Raw genomic sequence first — 23,853 nt, forward strand, 5'->3', positions numbered from 1 at the left:
TCATAGCAGTAAGAAATTAAAAAACCAATGTGTAATACATGGAATGAAGGGAAAATACCAATATAAGAGGCTTGGCAGATTTGTCTGTGTGTGTATGAATGAAGTTCAAAAGCATAATGACTTGGTTATACCTCAAAAGGTGGAGGGAGCCTTAAGCTGAGGTGCAGACACTGGAAGAGGCCAGGAAGACAATAGAGCTGTTGATCCAAGGCCAATAACTCGGGCATAACTTTCCCAACAATAACACTTGTTTATCTTTTTAGGAATTTTAACCTTCATCAAGAAATAAGATAATTCAGATTTTCTGTCATCATAAACCCTTCCATTCCCTTCTTTCCTCAAAAGAAAATACAGCCATTGAAAGGAGTTGTTTCTAATCACTTCAATCAGTAACAGGTCACAGTTTCTTGATGAAAAATTATTTTCAAGTACCAGTTACAAAATCATGAATCAAATACCAGGTCTTTAATATCATTATAATTAGAAGTGTTGGTATGCCACCACAGGACCAAGTTCAAGAGTGGCAGAGTAGTATATTTATGCACAACTGAAGAGGAAGTGTAAGGTGCTACTCACTGTGTAGCTGACACGGTGAATGCAAGGGGAGGAGAAGTAATCCACTCTAAAGGGATGGAAACCAGGGAAATATACATTTGTAAAGTGAAGACAAACACTTGGGAAACATACTCATGGAGAGATCACAGAAAAATGTTGGCTGGGGACATGGAGAAATCACAGTCCTCAACCAACACATCAATTGACAAAGTCAATGAATGGTTGAAGCCAAACAAAGTCAAGCTAAACGTTAAGAATGGGAAGTTTTGTAGTGACAGGTAGCATAGCGTGCCAGCTGACTGAGCTGAAAGACTGAGGCAAGCTTTCAGCTACAAAAGGCTTATTTGTTTAGAAAGGGCAATTAACAGGTGCAATCAAACTGCCAAGAGTAGTAATGCATACTGTATTTGTTGTTGTCTTCCTGGGTGTCTTTCAAAGTGCTATGCTTTAGCTAAACAGAAGTTATTAGGATCAACAAAGGGGTACCTATGTGAAATTTAATGGTCTGTTGTTTACAGGAGGTCAGACTGAACGATCTAATGGTCCTCCCTGGTCTTAAACTCTGACTCACACAGAAGGAGGCTGACAGAGCTCAGGAAAAGGACACAGTGCTGCCGTGAGCCCCCTCCTTGCACTTACGCTGCAGATTTGTGTGCCTCAACTCAGAAGGAAAAAGAAAAGAGTACATTAGAGAAGAAAATTCAGCACCAGAGACACTCTGCAAACGTTGGTGACTGGATGCTGAAGACTTGAAGCGAAGATTCTGCAACTTACTGAAATTGCTGAAGACTTCCCTTGAAGGGGAACCCATTGAAGGGGTTTTATTTAGTTAAGAAAATGAATAAACATCATTATGAAACTTCTCTCCAGGTATAGAGGACATCGCTGGAAACTAACAGAGAGCAGGTATTTGTCAACAGTACTTAGTGACACAGAGAAGTGTATCAGCAAATATTTAGTAACTGTTCTGACTTCACCACCACCATGTCATCTTTCTTGCCTCCACAATTTCGGGAAAAGATAACAGTATTTTTCTTCACAAATTATATACATTTAGCCTAGTTTTGTGGCAGGCAACCACAGCTCAGACAAACCTGATCTTACCCCCTAGAAGAATTTTACTTATTTTTTACTAATACAGAGCATGTTATACAATACTAATGAAATTCAATTATACAGACAGACAGATCTGGAACACATGGCCTTTGAGAAAGATCTAATTCACAATTAAGGCAGAAACGATGTTCTACAGCTCAAGCTGGTCTCCTATTTTCAGAATCTTTCAAAGATTTTTACCTATTTACAGCATTAAAGCAATAGACTTTTCCCATAAAATATTATAAAAAAAAAAATAACTACCCATGCTAGAAAAACAACATGAGGTTCTTGGGACATTTAGATTCAACAAATATTGCAGTGGCCTGTTGTGAGCTATGTATAGCTAGAAAAATCAAATTTCATCTGCCACTCTGTCAGGCTGCATTCCAAAGTCAGTTTATCACTGCAGTGAATATCAAGATATTTATCTTCCCTGGCTAGGTTAATCTTGTGTTCCATAATTATCACGACTGCCATAAACACATTCAATTCTGTTCCTGCATTTGTGAATGTTGCCCATTTGTGGAGAAACTGAGCTTAGAGGGAGTCGCTTTTGTTTACTTTCAACTTAAAGGCAACAGCAGAAATTAAGAACTATGTTGCATTGGAGATTGTATTTATTACTAGGCCTGTGATGATAGCTTTCCAGTTAATTTTTTAGCCTCAAACTATATCAAAATCATTACAAGATCACCATGTTTATAGTGTTCCAGGCAGGAAATGGATAGAGAGTACTATGAATGTTGTGGGTTGGCAATATCTGTCTGCCTGTTTGTGAATATGTGTGTGTATGTACATGTATATGTAGGCACACACACACATTTTGCTGAATTTTCCACAGCACTTTCTTTGGATTTATTTTCCCCTCTTGTTTCCTTTGATCACCTGAGAAATCCTTAGGATGCAACACATTTCAGGAGTCTGCAGGCCTGAAAACTTCACCGTCCCCGTGCAACATAGCTAAACAGCTTCCCGTTCCAGATTTGGCTCATTTAGAGCTGGCATGGCTCTCTTCACTGCACACTGTAGCTGTGCCCTAAAGCAGTCGAAAACATGGTGAGCCAGGGATCTTTCCTAGTAGATACACTGCCATTCCTACTGCAGATTAGTGCCATTCCTTACTAACATCTGCTCTCCTGCTGCTTTGAGTAGGAGAAGACAAATAGCACCTTTGTCCCTGCTTTCAGTGACAACAACTATGTGAAATTCCAAGCTCAGAAATATGTGAGCCAAGAATCCTTTTCTTGGGATACCAAAAAATCTCAGCCTTTCCCTTTCTGAATTCCTCTGAAATAGACAGACAGGTAAACTGGAGAGAGAAAACAGTAAAGGATGATGAGTATGCCTGGGGACACTGCAGCCTTCTGTGCACTTGTCAGAGGCTGATCAAGATTAAAACCCTGAATTGCTCCTCCTCAAAAGCCAGAATATGACATAGGAAGCTCTAACAAAAGACTGAATTTTTTTTTTTTTTTTTTTTTTTTTTGTGTGTGTAGAGGGTTAAGCATATCCTTTACTTCAGAGGATGCAAAAGTTGGAGCAAAAGGCAGACTCAAAAAAATCTAGGTTTTGGTTGGCTTTTGCTTGCAAGAACATGGCATCTCCCACTTCACCACTTCAGGAGAATGAAGGTGAAGAACACAGGCTTCACCTAAACTTAGCAAATATGAGCTACATTTTATGATGTTGATGAAACCCAAGCACTGGCAAACTGAACAATTTAGTAAGGTTCTAGTTAGTTTGTATTCACAGGGTCAGCAACATATGAAGTAGGCACAAGAAGCAACAGAGTTTCCAAATCTTATTCCTCTCCTTCTTTAGCATAGTATTCTAGAAGGAAACAAGAAGATACAAAATCAGACAGAAATTCTGTTCCTCTAACTGAGATGGATTTTTTTCCTATGACCACTGGCTCACTAAACCTCCCTGTGCTGTTTCCATTTCTGGAACAGGGATAATAATGTACCTATCCATCTGTATATTGTTACACTCAAAATTCACCCATGTTCGCAAACCACCTGGAGTCCTTCACAGATAAGACTCTACTGTGATGTGAAATACAATTATCTCATTAGAAGAGGGAGTACGTGTTCACACGCATAGGTTTATATCAATATTTCCTTATTTCAGTTTCCCCAAACTTCCAAAGTCTCCATATTAAAAAAAAAAAAAAAAAAAAAAAAAAAAAAATGCTACTCTTCTAGCAAGTTTAGACAAGCTTTCTAGAACTTCACCAGACAGCAAGGAGAATAAATCTGAGGCTGTAAATCCATGCTCCTACGAGGAGATTGAGACAGGCATAATTGACTCACTTGCAGAGTTCTGGGGCTACGTCACTGGAAAAGCAAAATGTTCTTAAAAAACATCGCAGGTGGAGTAAAGACACCTTTGGCTTCTGCTGCAGAAGTGGCGATACGCCAAAGTGAAGTACAAAACCAGAGCCACAGGCATTATTAGCATAAGTGACAGCAGATTAAGCTGAGAGAATACGCCACAATGACCCACATGTTCCCCAGCCGTACTAAAAATATCTACACAGAAGCAAAGTATCCTCCAAATGTAAAAAAAATAATCAAGGCCTCAGGGAAACTAAATCCAAAAGAAACCTTCTTTCCCTTTTTTAAATCTTCTGTTGGTAACTTAAAAATATATAATTAAACAACTACCTGTATGTGTGAGAACACATGCATGCAAGCTCAAAATACAGCTACATGTTACCGAAGGACCAAACAATACGTTCAGGTAGAGCTGTCTTTGCTGGAGAGAGTCCTCCTGCAGGGGTAATTCCAGCCAGGCTGTCAGCAATGGCGGTGAGGGCTGACAAGGAGGAGGTGGTGGTTCAGGATGTAATAGAAAAGACACAAATCTGAAATAAGTCCAAAAGCTAAGGAAAGACTCATTTTCAACAATTATATTAATAACAAAGTGGGTAGGCTGTAGAGGTTGGTCAATGCTACATAACAGTAAATTCCACCACAGCTACTGAGTATGGCTGGGAGGCGATCGAGACCTTCCATGTGAGCGTATTTCACACCCACTGGTTATTTTCCAGCTTAAGCATATCTGACAGCAGAGTCAATGTGATACACACAGTTCAAAGTGGCAGCAACATACCTGTCCTGTTTGTTTGTTTTGCATGGCTTGAATCTAATCTTGCACAACTTCAGGCAGGATGACAGTGGCATGCAAAACAGGTTGATGTGATGCATGAAATAGTATGTCAGTTTAGCTTTTTATCTGAGAGCTTCAACAGCCACACACTTTCTTTTACCTCTCTGAAGAACAATATGCATTAAATTTAACGTAAGTATTAGCTGCTGGCACCTTCGATCTTGAATATTACCTACAGGCATCATAAGATACAGTGCAGAAAGCAAATAAAAAAGGAGTCAAAGTGCAAGGAAGATGTAGCAAATATTAAAAAGTAGAATAAGAGGTGAAAAGAATCTAATATGAAAGACAAGAACAAAGAAATATATCTTCACTTTAGAAAATGTTAAGCATTGGTTAATAAAATGAAATCATAAAATAATTATACCACAAGAAATAAACTGATTTCATTTAGACATTTTATAAAGGCCATGGGACCCTTAAACAATTATGTTAGACAAGCCCTAAAAAGAGTATTCCTGATTTTTGGTTTGTTGGCTGATTTTAAACACATTATCTGCTGTAACATTGACCACAGAGGATAAAAGCCTACCATTTGGACGATGGCAAAGGGATGAAAAAAAGGTCAAATAAATGCTGAATAAACCGATTTTGTCAATTAAACCAAACTGGGACCTAAAAGTACTTTCTGAAATTTTGCAGTTGTGATTCCTTTTTTTACCTCACATCTACTAGCAATGAGTTCCAAAGATGAAACACACAGCGTAAGAATGGTTCTCCTTTTACCAGTCTCAAGGCATTGCTTTTCAATTTTACTGGATATATTCTTGTTCTTGGCCTTTAGGAGAACTGATAAAGGACAGAAACATACTTGCCCTATCACATTCATTATAACATCAGTTCAGAGGGATCAAGTCTAGGTATTCTACCACTGATTTCTATAAATCTTTCAAGACAGAAGATGCAGAAAGTGAACTTACTGCTTCTACTACTTGAGAGGTTACAGCTTGGGATGAAACTTGGGAGGGACTCAGGGGCCCTTCCTCTGTAAACCCCAATCTCTTTTATGCTCCCAGACAGACCTGAACAGAGACCACCAATTCCAAATGATGCACCTTGTGACATTCAGACACTAAGCATGAGATGCAAGGCTGCTTCATAGAGTCACCTGTAACATTTTCAGCAATCATACACGTGTTTCAGTGTGGTGCAACATCTCCTTGTCTGGGAATGGTTTCCTGTCAATACTCTTTCTCAGTTCACCTCCCCACATACACACATGCAGCGTTTCCTAACAGTATAAAATCTGAATTCTGAGGACTGTTCTGCTGGAGGACATGTAATGCTCAGTATTCAGAAACACAGAATAAAATACCTGAGTAGGTAAAAAAGGAAACAATGAATTAATTATTTTATTCAAGGTTTTTTCCTCTCTCCTCCTATCCACACTCCTGAGGGGAAGAAGCTTGATCACTCTCATGCCGTTTACTTTCCAGGGTTAACACCGTTTACTTTAATATTAAACTCCAGACTTGACCTTAAATGGCTGAAAACAGGATTACAAGGGAGCAAATCTTTGAGAGCTTGAATCTTCATTTTCTTGCTCTGCGCTGAACGCATGCACCATGAGAGCATCATGCTGAGAATCATTCGAAATGCAGAGACAGTCATTTTCTAAATATACACAAAAATGGACCCCTTTAATGTGTTCTTTAGACCCAAGTAACTTTTCCACTTGTAACTTTTCTCTCCCTCTGTACTCTTAAGGGACCCAATGTTCTTCAAGCAACGATTACAAAAAGAAATTAAACCAGTTTAATTTTAGGTGTGTCTCACCCTACCCTTCCTTCTCCTGCCAGGAAAAGAAATCTCTTACTCTTTCAGACCTGTTCTGGCTTAATTAAGTAGATCCTTAAAGCCCTACTTTATTCTTTAAATAGTAGTACTACTAATATTAACAATCAAAGTATTCAATACTGAAACCTGGTAAGCCATATGGTATTAAAAAAAACCCTGAATGAACAAGCCAAAATTTGGGAAACTACACTAATGTAGAAGAATGTGATTAATGAAATTAATCCTGCTTCATATATAGATGAGCTTTCCCTTACTGAATTCTCAAGTACTGTAATAACTCACTGCATATCACTTATGTTGTTCTTGAGCAACGAAGCTCATTACTTACTACAAGGAATTGGACCATTCCAGTCTACTTGCAAGCATAATCAGCAAGACAAATGACTTACAGGTGCTAAGCATCATGCCAGAGTGTACAAAGAAACATCACAGATCTTATCTGAAAACACATCTGCAGTGAAGATTAACATTTTATTCCAGTAGTGGGGTGGGGTAATTTAATTTCTTTCGTTACAAGGAAAAAAAGTACTGCCAGGCTTCCATAGATCTTTGACTGGCCTCCAGAAGTAACGGATGAAGACATGAACCTGGTCCTCTTTAACCAGTTTGATGATGCTTCCCCAACTCCATTTCACTGGAGGCAGGAGTGATATCCAAGAAAAGCCAGATTTCCACGGGTGTTTTACTGAACCCTGGCATTCACCTTGATGTCTAACCCTGTTCTCTAACTTACACATGAAGAAGTCAGAAATAACATCCACCTCACAAATTTGAGAAGAGTGGGCCAAAACCGCTACTGGCCTGCTGTACAACCTGAAGACCAACAAATAAATAAAAATAAAAAAAGAAGAACACAACCTGTCTCACCCCTGACAAAGGAATTGTGGCCCTTTACATTTCCAAAGCAATTTACATTTCCATTGTGCAGAGCTACGCTTCCTTTTTAAGACCTACAACCCCAATGATAAAAACAAAGCTCTTCCCATTTTTCAGTGAAATCTTAAAAGAGGAACTCCAGCAGTTTTCCAGGCAGAAAGGAGCCTGATATTGTCAGACTGTCAATGTCTGAAGCTCAGAGAGCCAACAGTGGGAAACAAAGATTTTAATTCCAGGTCACAGGGTTGAAATCAGTAATGAATAAGATAAAATGTCCCAAGGTAATGCTCCCTGCACATATCATCTTCTGACCTTTTACTTATCTCCTGAAATAAATCTTTTTTAAAAGTTAAAAAAAGTTTGTCTGGAGGTGTCATTCATACAAGGCTCCAGTTGGGTGCTCTAACGTGGCTCCTGAATATAAAAAAACCTCTGAACCAACTCCATCCCACCTCCATTCACTGCATATGCTTACAGCTTTCCTTTTATAGAAAATACTTTTACTGAACAAGTGGATTGTTTCAAACTTGGATCATGTTAGCAATGGTGGAAAAGGAATACGACCTCCAGAATACATCCAGTTATGGCAGACATCTTCCAACATCCTGCAAATGACACCTTGCTCTTTCCCCATCTGCGAGTAGCCCAGTAAGACATTTCTTAAAACCTTCTCAACGTGAAGCCACAATGTATTTTCTCTTCACTGATTGTCTCAAAATGACAAAACAACCCAAATGCTGTAATAGCTTCTTGTTTTTTCAAACTCCACTAGAAACAACAGATAACATCTGTACGACCGGTGTATTGTGAAATACTAGAAACACCCACTTGAGTAGTACTTTTTTGTTTGTTTGTTTGTTTTCCTTTTTTTTTTAAGGAAACAAACTACATTTTTCTGTTATTATTTTTATGGCATATCTTTTCAATAAAGTTTTCCCTCTCTTCTTTTAACCCTTTTGAATGGACAGCCTGTCACAGCCACAGGCTGTAACCAATTACTGCACCAATTCTCCTTCACTTTTAGTAGTTAAAAGCAAGGAGACACCCTTGGAACTGGTTAAAACTCAAATTTCAGTTGTATGTTATGAATACAGCCAACGAAAAATTGTGATACATGCACTCTCTCTCTGGTACACAAAAATTTTAGCAAAGCCAAGGCACTCTTTATATTGCCCAAATATAATTCCTCATGCTCCTGATCTTAGTTCAGATGCACAGAATCTACAGTGGCTTTAAACTACTCATAATGCCCTTTTCATGATGTATTTTCATCAGTCTTTTTAGGGTAAGTTCAGGATAAGTACCTCTGGAGTGACTCACTGCTTCAGAGAGAGGTTTCATTTTACAACCTTTCTTTTTTTACCAAGTATCAGCTGTGGTCCATACCTGTCCATTCTAATATCAGTTATCCCTAAAAATGACCGACCTTGAGTCATTATCTCCTGACAATTTGGAAAGCTCACTTGGAATAATCCTGTCTAACCTCAGTGTAGTGGGTCGACCTTTGCCAGCAGCCAGACACCCATCCAGCCACTCTCTCACTCCCCCTCCTTTACAGGACAGGAAAGAAAATACAATGAAAAAAGCTCTTGGCTCAACATAAGGACAGAGAGATCACTTACCAATTACTGTTATGGGCAAAACAGGCTCAACTTGGGGAAAATTAATTTAATTTATTGCCAGTTAAAGTAGATTTGGATGGTGAGAAACAAAGACAAAAAGATTGAAATAACAGCTGCCCCTCACACCCCATTTTTCCCCAGGCTCCACTCCACTCCCAAGTCTTCCCCCATCACCCCCACCCCAAGGGGCACAGGGGTATGGAGAACGGGGGCTGTCATATCAGCCCATACCAGCTCCTCTCTGCTGCTACTTCTTCACACTTTTCCGATGCTTCAGCATGGGTCCTCCCATGGGCTGCAGTTCTTCAGGAAATATCTGCTCCTGTGGGGGCTCTCCATGGCCTGCAGCTTCTTTTAGGCCACATCCACCTGCTCCAGCAGAGTCCTCCATGGGCTGCAATGTGGATATCTGCTTCACCATGGTCTCCAGGAGCTGCAGAGGAATCTCTGCTCTAGCACTTGGAGCACCTCCTCCTCATCTTCTCTGACCTTGGTCTTCCCTGTGCTTTTTCACACTTTTTTGCCCCTCACTCAATGTAGGGCAGTGCTTTCCCTTTCTTAAATAGGTTGTCCCTGAGGTGCCACCATCTTGGCTGAGAGGCTCAGCTGTGGCCTGCAGTGGGTCTGCTGGAGCCGGCTGGAACTGGCTGAGTCCAGTATGGGGCCACCCCAGCCTCTTTTCCTAGAGGAAGGCTGCTGTGCCCTGCAGCCCCTTCCGCCCAGCACCCTCAGCCTTGCCACCTACACCCAATGTGGTCACTTAGGGCACAGGCATCAGCACCCCCAAAACCTCTCTTGGTTGTTCTTGTTCTGCTTCTCCAGGGTAGCTCTGACATGAGCAAGGCTAGTGCTTGCCAGTCCTGTACCTACACTGAGGGTACAAGAAATTGCTTTTCCAGTCTTGTCAATGCAGATCTGTCCAGCAGTACGACTATTAGGTTCTTTTTCCTTTAAACTCACTTGAGAGAGCTGAGACTAAATAAAATCCCAGAAAACAAAATATGACTGATGATTTCAGCACTGATACACCTCTCCTCAATAGTTTTATTGTGCTTTCTGTATTTCTATAAATCCTGGGGCAAGATGTTAAACCAGAAAACCATGCTACACCACAAACCAAATACCTGGGTTTTTCTCTCCTGAATTATAATAATGCATACAGCTGTCCTGAGACAGTTGTTCACTCAGGTAAACACTATTATGTTCTGACCTGGCAGATACCAACAAGTTGCATGAAACAACAGCAGAGTAAGTTGGTCCTCTAAATTGACACCTCTGCCTTTTCCACATCTAATAGATTAGTTCATATTTTCTCTTTTTCATATGTTTTTTTCTCTCTCAGTTTCAGTGTTTCTATTGAAGTACAGGCTGTGAAGGATTCCCAATGACATACCTATCGCTCACACAGAAACTGCAACAACTAATATGGGTACCTCTGTGTTTCCATGGCATCTCAGAGTCATCAATGGGTAGATCATCTCTGTGCAATACAATTATCATTTAGTGGAAAATCCTGTGTGTCAGTAACAAGAAGGCCACAAAATGCAATCCCATGTCTGCTTAGGATATGTTACAGCTTCACAGCTGGCCAGGGTTTGCAGCCATCATTCTGCATCTGGTTTTGAGGATACAAAGCAGACCCTTCACATTAATTATATATCGTTCCCTAGAGCAAAAAAGTCACTTTTCTCTATGCTTTGTCAAGCGCCACATACATTGTTGTCACACAATAAATAATAAAATATTTACATTAAATAATAATAAATTAATAAGTGTTCTGTTCCCTAGGCTTAGCCAGATTTAAGAAACTATGTAATACATCTAGCCTGACAGAGCTGCTTGGGCTACTGTTTATTCAACAGGTCAGCCAGGTCATGCAGAATTCCATACTAAGTACCAATTTCACTAAGGACTCCTGCAAAATTCATTTGCATGTTGCCAGAGGAATAATCCTAATTGATACTCTTCAGCAACATACTGTTTCCCTATGGTTACAGGACCTTTATCATCTGCACTAACACTTTGGCTAACGCTGATGATTAAAAGTCACATTTGGGCCCATATAGTTTAACAAACAGTGCCTGTAAGAAAGGTGTGGGATTAGGTATTAAGACAGTCAATCAGGTATTACTATTTAAAGCATTTTTAACTTGCTAAAAGAACTTAACAGAAATTAAAGTGTAGCTTCTCTGAAGGAAGAAAACCCTATTTGACCTTTCACATACTGAGGGCAAATGATGGTGCCAGTTTTGGTTTGCATACAATGCCAAGGTAGAGGCACTTTGAATTTCTGCCTTCTTGTTACATCCTTAAATTAGCAGCCTGAGATCCTCCTCATAACCCTGTCTTAGGATTTGTTTGATCTTGGTTTAGGTTGCATCATAACTGACCACTTACCTAATCCTCATTACTGCTGAAGTTTTGAAAAACAACAGAATCTAGAAATAAATATAATTAGTTACTGGGATTTACCAACATCTGCGACATGCGTTTTGTTCTTGGCTTCTGAAGAAATATCTGACAAGACACATGCATACAAAGATTTAATCACAGGATCAACTGGGCTGGCAATTCATTTCACTGTTTTTGAAATGCTTTGCTAAGTACCAAATTCATTCACAAGAAACAAATCCCTTGTGTTTTTCAGTAGTCTAAACCAAGGCTATTTAGAAATGAGAAGTCAATAATTTTACTATTAGTCTAAGAGTCATCACAGACATTAAACCATAAACCTCTTAAAATTCGTAATAACCTTAACTTTAATCTTCAGTCACCGAACATTTCAATAGCACCAAAACTATTTCACCAAAACATCTATCCTAAAAGATTCCATCCATTATGGCTTAGAAAAACATAAATATAATGTTTTCCATGTATGTGCAGCTGTTTAATACCTTTACTTTTCTGCCTTGCTATCAAACCTGATTCAGTTGCAATTCAGGGCCTGCAATCATTACTGAAGACAACAGATTGAGTTTTTCAGTGTTTGCAGTCCTTATCTCATACCGGACCAACAGTGAATGAAAAGCAGCCTAGGACTGCCAAGTGAAAAGTCTGGTCTTTGACAAAACCCTTCATTTAAACAAATAGGTGAATATTCCAGCTTTCCCTTTGAAAAAGTGATGTTTGTACCTACGGAATACTTATTAAACACCTTTTGGGACCATTAGTATCAAATTACAGAACAGTTCATTATAAATGGTGTTTTGTAATAAGAGGAAATAAAGATGTGTTAAATATAAGTATACTGTGGGAATACATAAATGGTTTTCCTAAAAAAAAAAAAATAAAATTATGAACGTTTTTCCAATATCTTTGCGTTATTTGTTGCAAAAACATATGTGACATGCATAATGGCTATATAAAAATAACAGGCTGCTCATAAAAAGAAAGTCTAGAGAAAACAGCATGTGGTGGTTTTATTTAGTGTGGCTTTTAAGTTTCAGGGAAACAGATCAATATAAGTGATCAGGAGTGAATGCTAAAAGAAGTTGACCCCATAAAAGAAATTCTGCATGCTCTTTATTGCTAAGCATCAGAAGGACACAGAAAGAGGAGAAGGTGAAGCTAGATATAGATTAAGAAAACACAAGTTTCAAGTAGCTTAGTTTGTGTTCAAATTTTGCTTTAACTTTTTCTGATTTACCTTTTTCCTGCCCATTGTGACAAGGCATGGGCAGGAGGGAGAGAAGGTGGTGGAGGGGAAAAAAAAAAAAAAAAAAAAAAGAAAGCATTCATCAAAACCAAAAGTCTCTTTTTGACCATTTCAGCCTCTTGAGTTTCTGTATCATCAAGCAAGTCACACTACTGGTTGCACTACATGCAATATCTTTAGGGATATGTAAATGAAAGAAACACCTTGTAAGGAACAGCATTGTAATGTAAAACACTAAGCTGGGTAACTCGAGGATACTAATGAAAAACACTGTGTGCCTAATCTTGATTTACTCTTCTGATTTTCCTTTTTTAAGACTAAGATCTATTCTAAAGATAAGAAAAACTAAAGAAACTGCAGTGCAGATGGAGGTTCCTGATTTTTGTAAACAGGTGCACCTTATTCTGATCCACAGATGCTCAGATCATAAAAGTTGTATAAAAAAAAAAGATGTAAGCATAACTATTTACTTGATGCTTCCCCCACTTTTGGTAGAGCCCTGATTTCCCTTCTTTCACCTCTCCATTTCAGCTTGCTCTCTTTCATGACTGCATCACTGGGTCTATCACATCCAGGACATTTCTGCAAAGACTTCACAACAACTGCATTCATAACCTCAGTTCTGCAGCGAATCACTTGGACGTTTTTGAGCTAGTGGCACAGAGCAGAGAAGATACAAGAGTGCTTGTACATTGTACTTTAATAAGAAGGAGATGGGCTATATCCACCCACTATGACATGCAGCAGAGCAGCAAACTGGAGGCTTTCTTGTTACTTCCAATTCAAATACAGTGATCTTCTGGTCTGATTTCACCAGAATGAGAAGAGGAAGCAAGAAAATATCAGCCTTCAGAAAATTCTCACACTTTTCTCTGGATGTCTTTACTGACCGAAGTCCAGCAACTGTTCAGATAGATGTGTCTTTCTCCTGCCCTTTACTCCTTCCAGCATCATGCAGAAAGTTAACGTGGTGCTTAGCAACAACCAGCATCTTCTGGAAATCTCAGTATTTCCTATGGAGATTAAAACTATATGATTTAAGAGATAGGTGGTTTAATCCTCTGTGAAGAAAATAACCCTAGTCTGGGGTGGGGAGATAGGCTATCCTTTAGCATTTATTATGAAATACAACCCCCCACCCCCAAATTGTTAGGAATTTTAATTCTGTTACATAGTAAAAATAAATAAATAAAAAACCCCACAGAGTTTGAACTCTGGCTCTCAAAGGACAAAAATATTTCCTTCTTTGCTAATAGACTTAATTTATTAATATATTTTGAATAGATGTAATATTTCTTCATGGAAAGCTTTTTGGTAGTGCATAACCAGATGCTCGCTAATATCGCTTGGACAAGCTTGACTCCCACATGTGCCTTTCCTCATGCATTTTTTGCAAGCTGATTACCATCCATTCATCAAATGACTGTCTCATGGAACACCTGAAGCCTCTCCATTCCACACCTTACATGCCATTTTTCCTCCTCCTGCCCCCCTCCTCATTCCAGTGGATTTTAAAATGGACAGATTTTAGTGATAGAGAGGGGTACATCTCCTCCTTCTCCTGGCTCAGCTTCTCATGACCCTTGCCTGAGATGGTCAGACACTTGCCCACACCACAAGTATTTCTAAAACTGAATTTCCACCTTGTTCAGCAGAAACCACAAGCTGAGTGAAGCAGCAGCTGACCAGCATCAGAATGCCAAGAGCTGCCGCACTACACACATCTTCCTGTTTGTCAGAAGGAAAATTCAGGACACATCAGGATGAGCTCATTCAAAGCAAGAGGTCCTTGGGTGCTAGCGGACAAAATTGTACAGGAAGCAGATGTGGAATGACACCCTAACACATTTCAAAGGCCTTGTTTCTGGTTAAGGCTACCCACTAAAATAAAAAAAAAAAATTAATCATGGCCTAGCCTCAATAAAATACTGAGCAATCTTGTAAAACTAATAAACTTTGTCTCCACTGTAGTTGATTTCACATGCTTATGCTGTTGATCACCAACTGTGCCACTCATAAACAAAAAGGCCTCTTGAGGTTGATGATGCAGCACTGCTTTCTTGCAAGACTCCTCCAACAAGCAATAGGTCCAAGCACAACTTGGTTTTGTTTAGGACCTTTTCAGGACCTTTCTAACTCACATGTCCAGCTCAGTACTAAAATTTCAACATTCAAAAAGATCAATCTCCACTCTTCTAAACTTTGTTACTCCTGAAGCATCAGGCAGCTGTCATTTCCCTCTTGGGCAAGTTTTCCTCACTGACTTGAGCATCTTCCTACTCCAATTCCCTTTTACTGCAGTAAGAACAAGACATTGATTGAACTTGCAAGTGCTCTACTCAACAGATGTTGATGAGAATTATCATTGCTCTGACAGACTGCTCCAGCTCATATCCTTAATCTCTCTTTTTGCCCTGTACTCATCTCACACTTCTTATTTATTTCCTAGTTTTTCCTCTTCGGTTCATGTACCTAAGTATCAGCATATATCCTGATTTCTCTCTCCTCTGTGTTGAATTAATGTATGTACCATACCTGTGGTATATATCTGTAAATCTGTGTGGAAGTGAGTGTATTTTTCTTGTCTTGTCACACTGTTTAGGACTACAGATTTCTTATCCTTGACTGGTATTAATAACCAGAATCATGTGATGGAGCACATGCAACCCGCTTCCACCTCAGTCAATAAACCTTTACATTTTTCTTGATTATGGCCGGCCAACATGTGAGTGACAACTTCCTGTGCCCTTGCACACCTTTTAAATCACCATTCCAATAAGATTTAAACACATTGGGCCCATATTTAAATATAAAGTCAAAGATGTCAGCTCTATAAATTAATTCAGGAAGACAGAATGGAAAGAGGATTTCTATGTAAGGAGGAGAGAAAAATCTGTGCATCAGGCTGAAGACAGACAGATACACAATTGGATATCTGCATGTATCTACAGTGGAAACATCTGCTGGCTCTTATTGCTGCTTCTCTCCTCTTTTCTTCTTCTTCTATTTCCGTTCTTTTGCTTCCCAGCCCTCTTTGTTGAATGTAGATGCTTTTTCCTTATTATTATTTTTCATCTTTGATTACTAGCTTGTAAAGTAATAAAAGGAAAGGAAAATGGAAAAATTGTTTCCTCTAACCCTACCAGATGTAGAATTTCATGGCTAAGGTCTAACTCAAGGCTTAACATTTTAAATTGTTATTTTTAATAATAATCATTATATACAGCAGCTTGCTCATTAGACTAGCCTGTATTACTGTAGCTCTATTTATAATCAACAGCTAGCTCCACCTAGTGTCGTCTTAATTCATCAGCGAAACAAAGCTAAAACCCAATACTACAGATAAAACACAAGCAAACTATAAAATCACTTGTCAGCTGGATGATGGCCACAGACAGCATGCAGTTACGATTACCGGTGTCACAAGGAAAAGACCATTTTAAGTAACTACTGTATGATGATAGCCAGCCAGCACTCTTGAGACATGGAGCAACTAGCAGCTTCAGGAGTATAAATATAATACGTGCAATATAAAACAGTTTTACTGCTACCCTAAAAAGGTGAATGGCACCTAAGCTGTTTATATGGGTTATTCTCTCTGTGGGTTCATTATCCTCAACAAGGACAAGTTATTGTTAAATTTAATAGAACTTCTCTGAAATAGAATAATATTTTTTTTTAATTGTCATTAAAACTACAGAACTATTTTTGGCTATACAAACGCCAGAGTGATCCTCTCCATTAATAAGTATATCTCCCCTCCCAGCAGTTACAAAATAATTTAAAATGCCTCTCAGAGGTGACCAGAGCAAGGAAACACTCAAACTAGCTAACAGTATATCAGTTTTACTGATCTTTACCCTCAAACTTTCTAAAGGCTGGTTCACTGCTGCCTATCTAGAAATATCTATCTTTCTAAAACTGTTACAGCTTTAGTCAGCAGCACTTAGTGCTTAATAGCTTGATCCCCTTTTGACAAGACTACATAGAGTACAGCCAGCAAAGTCATTTAAAATAAAGTCAGAAAAGTGAATATCCAGTATGACAAGAGATCTCTGGATCATCACCTTGGAAAAAATGATAGACCTAATGAAGAAGGGAGTTTACATTGAAAGAAAGCATTTTGTAAGGCAAAATAATCCAAATAATTTAACATAATCATATCCTGAGAGCTATTAAGCAGTGTTTGAATGGTTGTTGGACCTCCGAAGAGGAAAGAAAGAGAGGTCCTACCTTACATTTAGAAACCACCACTTCTACTTCTTAGATCGAGGGTGACCCACACTGATAGAGCTGACGTCTGTTTTAAACCTGTTCAAATCACCTGTTCGAAGCTGCTTAGCGGTTTCACCCTAGTGGTGATAAAATATATTTCAATAGGTACAGTATACACTTAATGACTGCTCACTGTGACAGAGAGCGAGTATATATGTTGAGGTGGGGGGGGGGATGCGGGACAGACAGGAAGAAGGAACATATATTAAGATGATACATACACCAAAGCAAGCACCATTAAATTTTCTCAAACTTTCTCAAAATAGTCAGTTGAAAGTTATGCTTGTGACTCATCTAAAGTATTCACAGCTAAATTCAATGATTATATGAAAACCTCACTGCGACACAGAATATGAGTTTAATAAAATGCACATGAAAATTGCTCTCTGATGTTTCAAAAATAAGAGAATATCCCAGTTCTCAATAATTTAGCAGTTACTGTCATTTCTCATTAACAGCTTTCAAAATTCTATCTGAAACAAGCTGATACAGAGAAATTAAGAGCAGTAATCAAGCGAGAAATGATAGACCAGCTGGGTAGGCATCAAGTTGGCAAAACGTGAATACAGTTCAATAGCTGAAACAGATGCTGGAGTTGTTGAGAAACCCTGCAGGAGATATTGATGTATTTTCTTTATACAATACCGAACAACCGAATAAATGTCAAGAGCTAAAAACTGATGGGTAATAAAACCTGCCGGAAAAAGTAACTATAAAGCAGAGACCTGCAATAATACCTTTTCATTATACCAAAACATTCAGTATATGCATCTTCATTTCCTCGGGATTCCTGAATATGCCAATACATCAATCAGAGCTTGCTAGTGAATCAGAAGGAGCCTTTCCCAGTCTTGTTTCACATTTGTTTGCTTCTATCTACCTGAGGCTTCACAGACTTAGAAAATACTTTATTCTTTGGTATCATCCTAACACAACACTCTCTTTCAAGCAAGCGATTCCCTGAGCTTGAAGGCGAGCAGGAAAGAAAGGGTAACACAAGCACAAATGAAATTGCAAAATCCATTTTGCACGAGGAATGTTGTTTTCAGAGTTTCAAGACCTCAACAACAAATCCTCTGCCATCGGCAGCAGCTCGTTCTAGCATATGCTTTGTCATGGTCAGTTTCTAATTACATTCATAATGATGCAATAGCTTTGATAATCCTACCTTCCATGCCAGCTGCTTTTCTTGTCACTCCATCATGCCAATAAGTTGGCTGCCGTAACAAATCAAGATAGTGCAAAACAGCATCTTTCCCCTGCATCTGTCATCTTCCTGAAAGCATTCTATTACTGCCGACTGCTGGGAACCAGAAAGTCTATTTGAATTCCAGCAGCTCCCCTTTCGCATGATTCAAGTTAGGTTAGGTGGGCATGCCTAACATGATTCTCTCCATCATTTATTATGCAGCTGCTACACCGTCGGTGTGGTAACCACTCTGACTTTATCTGATACGTCAGTCTTGCAGACCTCTACCTCCGTGCAAACACGAGCCACAGAAGCATCTTGCATTTAATGAGCATTCTCCCTGCCTAAAGAGAGTGCATCTGCAAATCTGTTTCAAATCCTGCTGCTCGCATTGTCCTCTAAGGCTGATGCAAATGTTTGAAGATTTTTTTTTATTCTTGCGTTTCGTCTCTTCAGAAAGCACGGTTCTTCATCCACGCTTGAATTATTCACACTTCAGCTAAACATTTACTGATTTGTGTCCAGCCAAATAGCACCTTCCCATTGAAACTCTCTGCTCGAAAGCTACTTCCAAATAACAGTGCTGTGCATTCAGGCTCTCAACTCTCTTTCATTTTAAACATGGCTTTTATAGCTACACCTCGGCAAATACATTTAGCTCTTTTCATGCAATGAATGGCTGTCTAATGAGGGAGTGGTACAGTTTTAAGCAATTTATCTAGGTCTACCTGTAGGTGACTTTTGCTTTTTGTGTTTTATACATTTTAGCAGTAAGAGGATAGCTCCATTAGAGCATCTTGATATTCTTAAAGTGGTAAGAACACCACCATATGCTGTTTTTTGCCAGCCTGTGGAGGACACACTCAAACGACAGAGTTTGCTTAACTGCTTCTGAGTATCATGAATTAAAGGGATAGGATTGTTTTGTTGTCTTTCTATTTATATTTTCTGTTGGGGTGGGGGAGAAGCACACTTGCATCAGTGATTTCAAAAAAGTATTAATAGAAATTGACATATACACATCAATCATCCTCCAAGTTAAATTACCTGCGTCTCCTCCCACCACTTCTGCCTGCAGTTCAGAGTCAAGGCATTTCATCTTTAATGCGTCTGCTTGCTCATAAGCTAAATAAACATCCCCAAACCCACACTGGGAAGTTTGAATACCCAAGAGAGAAAAAAAGGAACAATTTAACATGTGCAACTGCCTGGCTAAAACCTGCTAGTTAAGGGAATTAGTAAGGGAGAGCAAGGACTATCACTGAAGAAATAGCTCCTTCCTCAGACTTTGCACAATGGCAAAGGAGGAGTGAGGAAAGGGGAAACAGCACACTCTCCGGCAAGTTTCCCTTGTGGTAGTGGCTAGCTCATCATCACTCACTAGTTCTCATATTCCCAGGTCAAAAGGCTCATAGGGTTTCACTTAAGCCTCACTTCTTCACTCAGATGTGTTCAGCTTCTCCATGGTTTGCAACCCCCCTTGCCCCAACAGTCCCTTCCTCCCCCACAATTTCCTAGTCTCAGTTGAGTTCCTGAACCTCTTGGCTATGAAAAAGAAGCTTGAAAACATGAGCTTAGGAGAGGTCTAAGTCACAGAAAGTGAAAGGGGGGTGAGTGTGGGGGGGTGGTCATGGGAAGAGGAAAAAAGGTAAGAGAATCTCCTACTTTGAAGAAATAAAAATAAAAAATCAGGACACCTGATAGCTTCCTCTAGGTCTCCCGCAGGGGTGTTATCAGTGGGTGTGACTGCAGGGCATGTCCCTCTTCACCTCATGCAGAGGCCCAGCCCAGGGACTGGAGGCAGGGTCCCCGGAATCTGGGCAGAGGAGCAGGCACACTCCCCTGGCAAAAACCCACCAACGGGCAGCGGAGGGAGCAGGCTGGCGCTGGGGGTGCCGAGCGCAGGAGAGCTCCCAGCGCTGCTAGGAGGGATCTGACTCCCTGCTCTCGCCCACATCTAAATGGCACAGCTGACACCTGAATAAGCTAACATAGCATGGCGCGGTTTATATTTGATACTGTATTTATTCCTAGCATGCTGCCAGAAAATGCCTTTTTGGAGATTTCATGTAAATAAAGTAGAATTACTACATCTGCTCCTCTGTCTGTAGCAGCACATATCAACAAGCTAATTTTGCATTCAAGGCAACAGAGAGAGTCCTATCATATACTTGCAAAGTGCACAGCTATAAAGTGCCTATCTGAAAATACTGTCAGCTCCTTTTTGTTCACAGTTCAAGTCATTTCTGAAGTGAAACAAACCAGACAATAAATGAGGACCGACTTTGAAGTCCCCATAAATTCAAAGTACATAAAAGAATATGCTTAATATTTCACACTTTCTAGCTGCATTATGATTTTTAAACCATAGACATAACAGGTAATTTACATGGTATTTCACAAAAGATGAATTTGAGTTCATAGCTCATATAGCCTGTAGTTGCAGGGAAGACATAAAGTACCCAAAAACTCACCATAGGCTTGATTTCTAGTTCAGTGAATTTTGAACTGTGCAAGATTATAGATGGAAATACCCAGAAAAACATTTCATACATTAATAAGCTAAATAATACTGGTAAGAGAATGGGGGCATCTGGTACAGCATAAATGCACTTTAGTGGAATCCTATCCCACATGGATACCTCAGAAGAAAGTACAAAAAGAGGGAAACAGCCAAAAGAGGGGAAAAAAGAAAGAGAGAACTATGGAAAATATTTTTAGAGAGATAAGCATAGCATTATGAGCAGGATCCACTGGGGTTTATCATTCAGTATTACTGCCCTCCAGCACAGCACAGAGTAGACGTGATGTAGTTTAGCCACGCAGACCATTCCCATTCAGATCAGGGCTATGGGAAGTAGCCATTGTTGCCCTGGGCAAAAAATTAATTTTTTTTTTTTTAATTATTTTTTGGGAGGAGAAGGGAACTGTAATGTACCAGTTTTAGCATCTTCTGTATACACTAGCTGTATAGAAAAACAGGCCAGAGACGAATGGAGAATCTGGGAGAAGAAACCAGTATCAGTCATTCTGTCCACATATTAATAGGCCAGATAAATAGCTGGCTTTGGTCTCTAGTTTTTCTGCATTTTTCTGAGAAAACAACAGCCTTGGTTTCTGCTTATTGTAACTGGATTCAGCATCTGCATAGACATAATTATAGTAACCCACCCATATGGAATGAATTGCTTTAGAGAGAAAGCTCCACAGCTAGCGCTCCCAGACTCTACAATAACACAAATACATAATTGTTGTCTTATACAGAACTGTCCCCAGTCTGGAAAAAGCAGAAATAAACAAGTGGAAAAGCACTCATCAAATGGTATTCTGCTTTTTACAGTACTGAACTCAGTAGGCAAAGAAACTCCAGTCTATTTGGGTGACAATGGCATGAGAAAGAGAGGAAGCCCATCTCTCTTCCTATTCCATCTACAGCTTATGGCAAAGATATGTCTATTCATTTTAATTGCTTCACTGCTACTAGAGCAACCAATTGGCTTATTCAGTGTACTTGAATTTGATTACGGTGGTGCGTGCACATTACAATGATAACTAAGATAAAATGTAGAATCTCTTCTTGCTGCCATTTCTTTTTTCCTTTTTGTTTTCGTCTTTGGAAGTACTAGTGACTCCAATAAGGCAAAAGTAGATAATAGATCACTGAAAAAAAAAAAATGAAGCAAGCAGATTGGCCTTGACCTTCAAGCTCTACATGATGCTCTACATGATGCACTCTCTCTGGTATGCAAAAATGAATGCTGATTTTACCTAGCAATAACTGTTCATTTATTTTGCTAATGTGTCTCCTGAAGAAAGTCAATTTCTCTTCCCTTTTTCTCTGCCTCCCATTATTCTTAGGTACTTCATCCCTCCCCCAGTAAACAACTAATTCAATCAATCATGCAAGAAAATACCTTAATGATATACTGTGCATGTTTAGATTAATAAACATCTCCAATGGGAGCACTGGGAAGTTTGTTTGGACAACACAGGAATTATGAATTATTTCTTACTGTTAATCGTTCTATATTAACTACTTCTCAATTACAGGATTTCTGATGTATGATTATAAAAGTAAGCTGTCCATAAAGTATCACTTTCCCATAGAATTAGAGCTATCAGTACTTTCATTTTAATGACAATATCTCAATAGTTTAGAGATGATGACTTCTGACAATTATGGCACATGTAGCTTTGATTGTTCAAGATTTAAAAAAATGCTACAGAGAAGCATATAAACTGAAAATGAACAGTGTATACAAAGTCATGCCTCTAGAAAGTAGAAGCCCAGTGTAACCATCATCTCCACACAGACGCTTACAAGCCCTGGGACTCCAATGGAATGGTTCAAAGGCCCAGTCACCCAGACAGGACAACCATATTGCCCAGAGAGACTTTTCAGATGTGGGTGTCTGAAGTCATCCAGCCAGGCACCTGACAGCCATCCAAGGAGCTAAAGCTTTCAGGGGTTTGAAACTTTTCACTCATCTGCAGCATAGTTCATCCAAATATTATTTGTGCAGAAGTCATCTTCATTTTATTTTTTTTAACTGAATCTCAGGTATATGAAATTCACCTAAGTTCAGGCATTTGTCATAAACAAAAAGCTTACCTGAGGACATGTTAGGAGGACTCATGACCAAACTTTCAAAGTGAGATTGATTCTGTTTATGGTAAGAAAGTTTTGTAAAGTTTTATTACAGATATACTTACAACAATAATAAGCAAAGATGACCTTAGCAACCCCAAGATTTCATATTAAAGGACTTGGAAAAAAAGTTGTTCACAAAAGATGTTAAAGAAACAGTCCTCTGAGGGCATCTCTAATGGCAGAGTACAGCATGCTAAAACATGGATACTCTAAATCAATTTTGAATATTACTGTGTGATATAGTCAGCTGAACACCGCTACAAACATGGATAATATGATCTCTCAAATGCGGCAACTGTTGAGGATTTTTAATGGAAACCTCTGCTTGTGTCTACAGATAAGCCAACAGACGTTCTACATTTTGTTCTCACATAGCATATGTATTTCAGTGACAGTGAATTTAAAATACTAGGTTCTAGCAAGAAAAAAAAAATCTAGTTAACTCATTCTCCAAATATTTAACACACATCAGAGAGCAGAAACATACAAAGTTTCACTATTTAACACTCAGAATTAGTGACCTTGAACTCTGCGGGAAATGCTGTTAATCTTCCTCCTTAAGCAAATCTTGTATGTGCTGTTCGCACATACAACGTGAAGTTTTAAGATGCTAATTACATAAAACGTATTTTGTTCTTTTACAGCTCCTTTTAAATTAGACTGACTTGAGCTACACAGCTTTAACCTTCTTCCATTTGTACCTTTACTTCTTTGGGAAAAGACATTGTTCAGCAATACCAGGCTTGAAATAATTACTGACATAAGCATCTTAATTGGTTCATTCCTTCTACAGCTGCAGTCTGTGTACAAGATGATGCATAACAAATGTACCAGGAATAAAAGAAATGTAAAAAACAACCACCAAAAAGAGAGACCTAACACACATCTCACAGCCTGCCCTTCTGTGCAGCCCCTGTGTGCCATTACTCAGCTCACTGTGGTTTTGAGCCCATGAGCACCCTCA

General features: G+C 39.1%; 1 protein-coding gene across 4 annotated transcripts in view; it reads right to left on the reverse strand.

Moving 5' to 3' along the window:
- The window catches only part of DMD (dystrophin), a gene marked incomplete at both ends in the record, with an annotated part of 1,307,865 nt that overhangs the window by 1,178,698 nt on the left and 105,314 nt on the right, over nucleotides 1–23,853 (reverse strand). For 2 of the 4 annotated variants that reach the window (XM_082303862.1, XM_082303863.1), the window contains one exon: nucleotides 18,218–18,314. The exons of the other annotated variants lie outside the window; for them this stretch is intronic. In XM_082303862.1, coding sequence (XP_082159988.1) covers nucleotides 18,218–18,314 — 97 coding nt within the window. Of the gene's footprint in view, nucleotides 1–18,217; nucleotides 18,315–23,853 lie in introns of those variants that run through there. 4 annotated transcript variants of the gene reach the window in all.

Source organism: Platalea leucorodia (genome assembly GCF_965183815.1).
Source record: "Platalea leucorodia genome assembly, chromosome: 2".
Lineage (NCBI taxonomy): Eukaryota > Metazoa > Chordata > Aves > Pelecaniformes > Threskiornithidae > Platalea > Platalea leucorodia.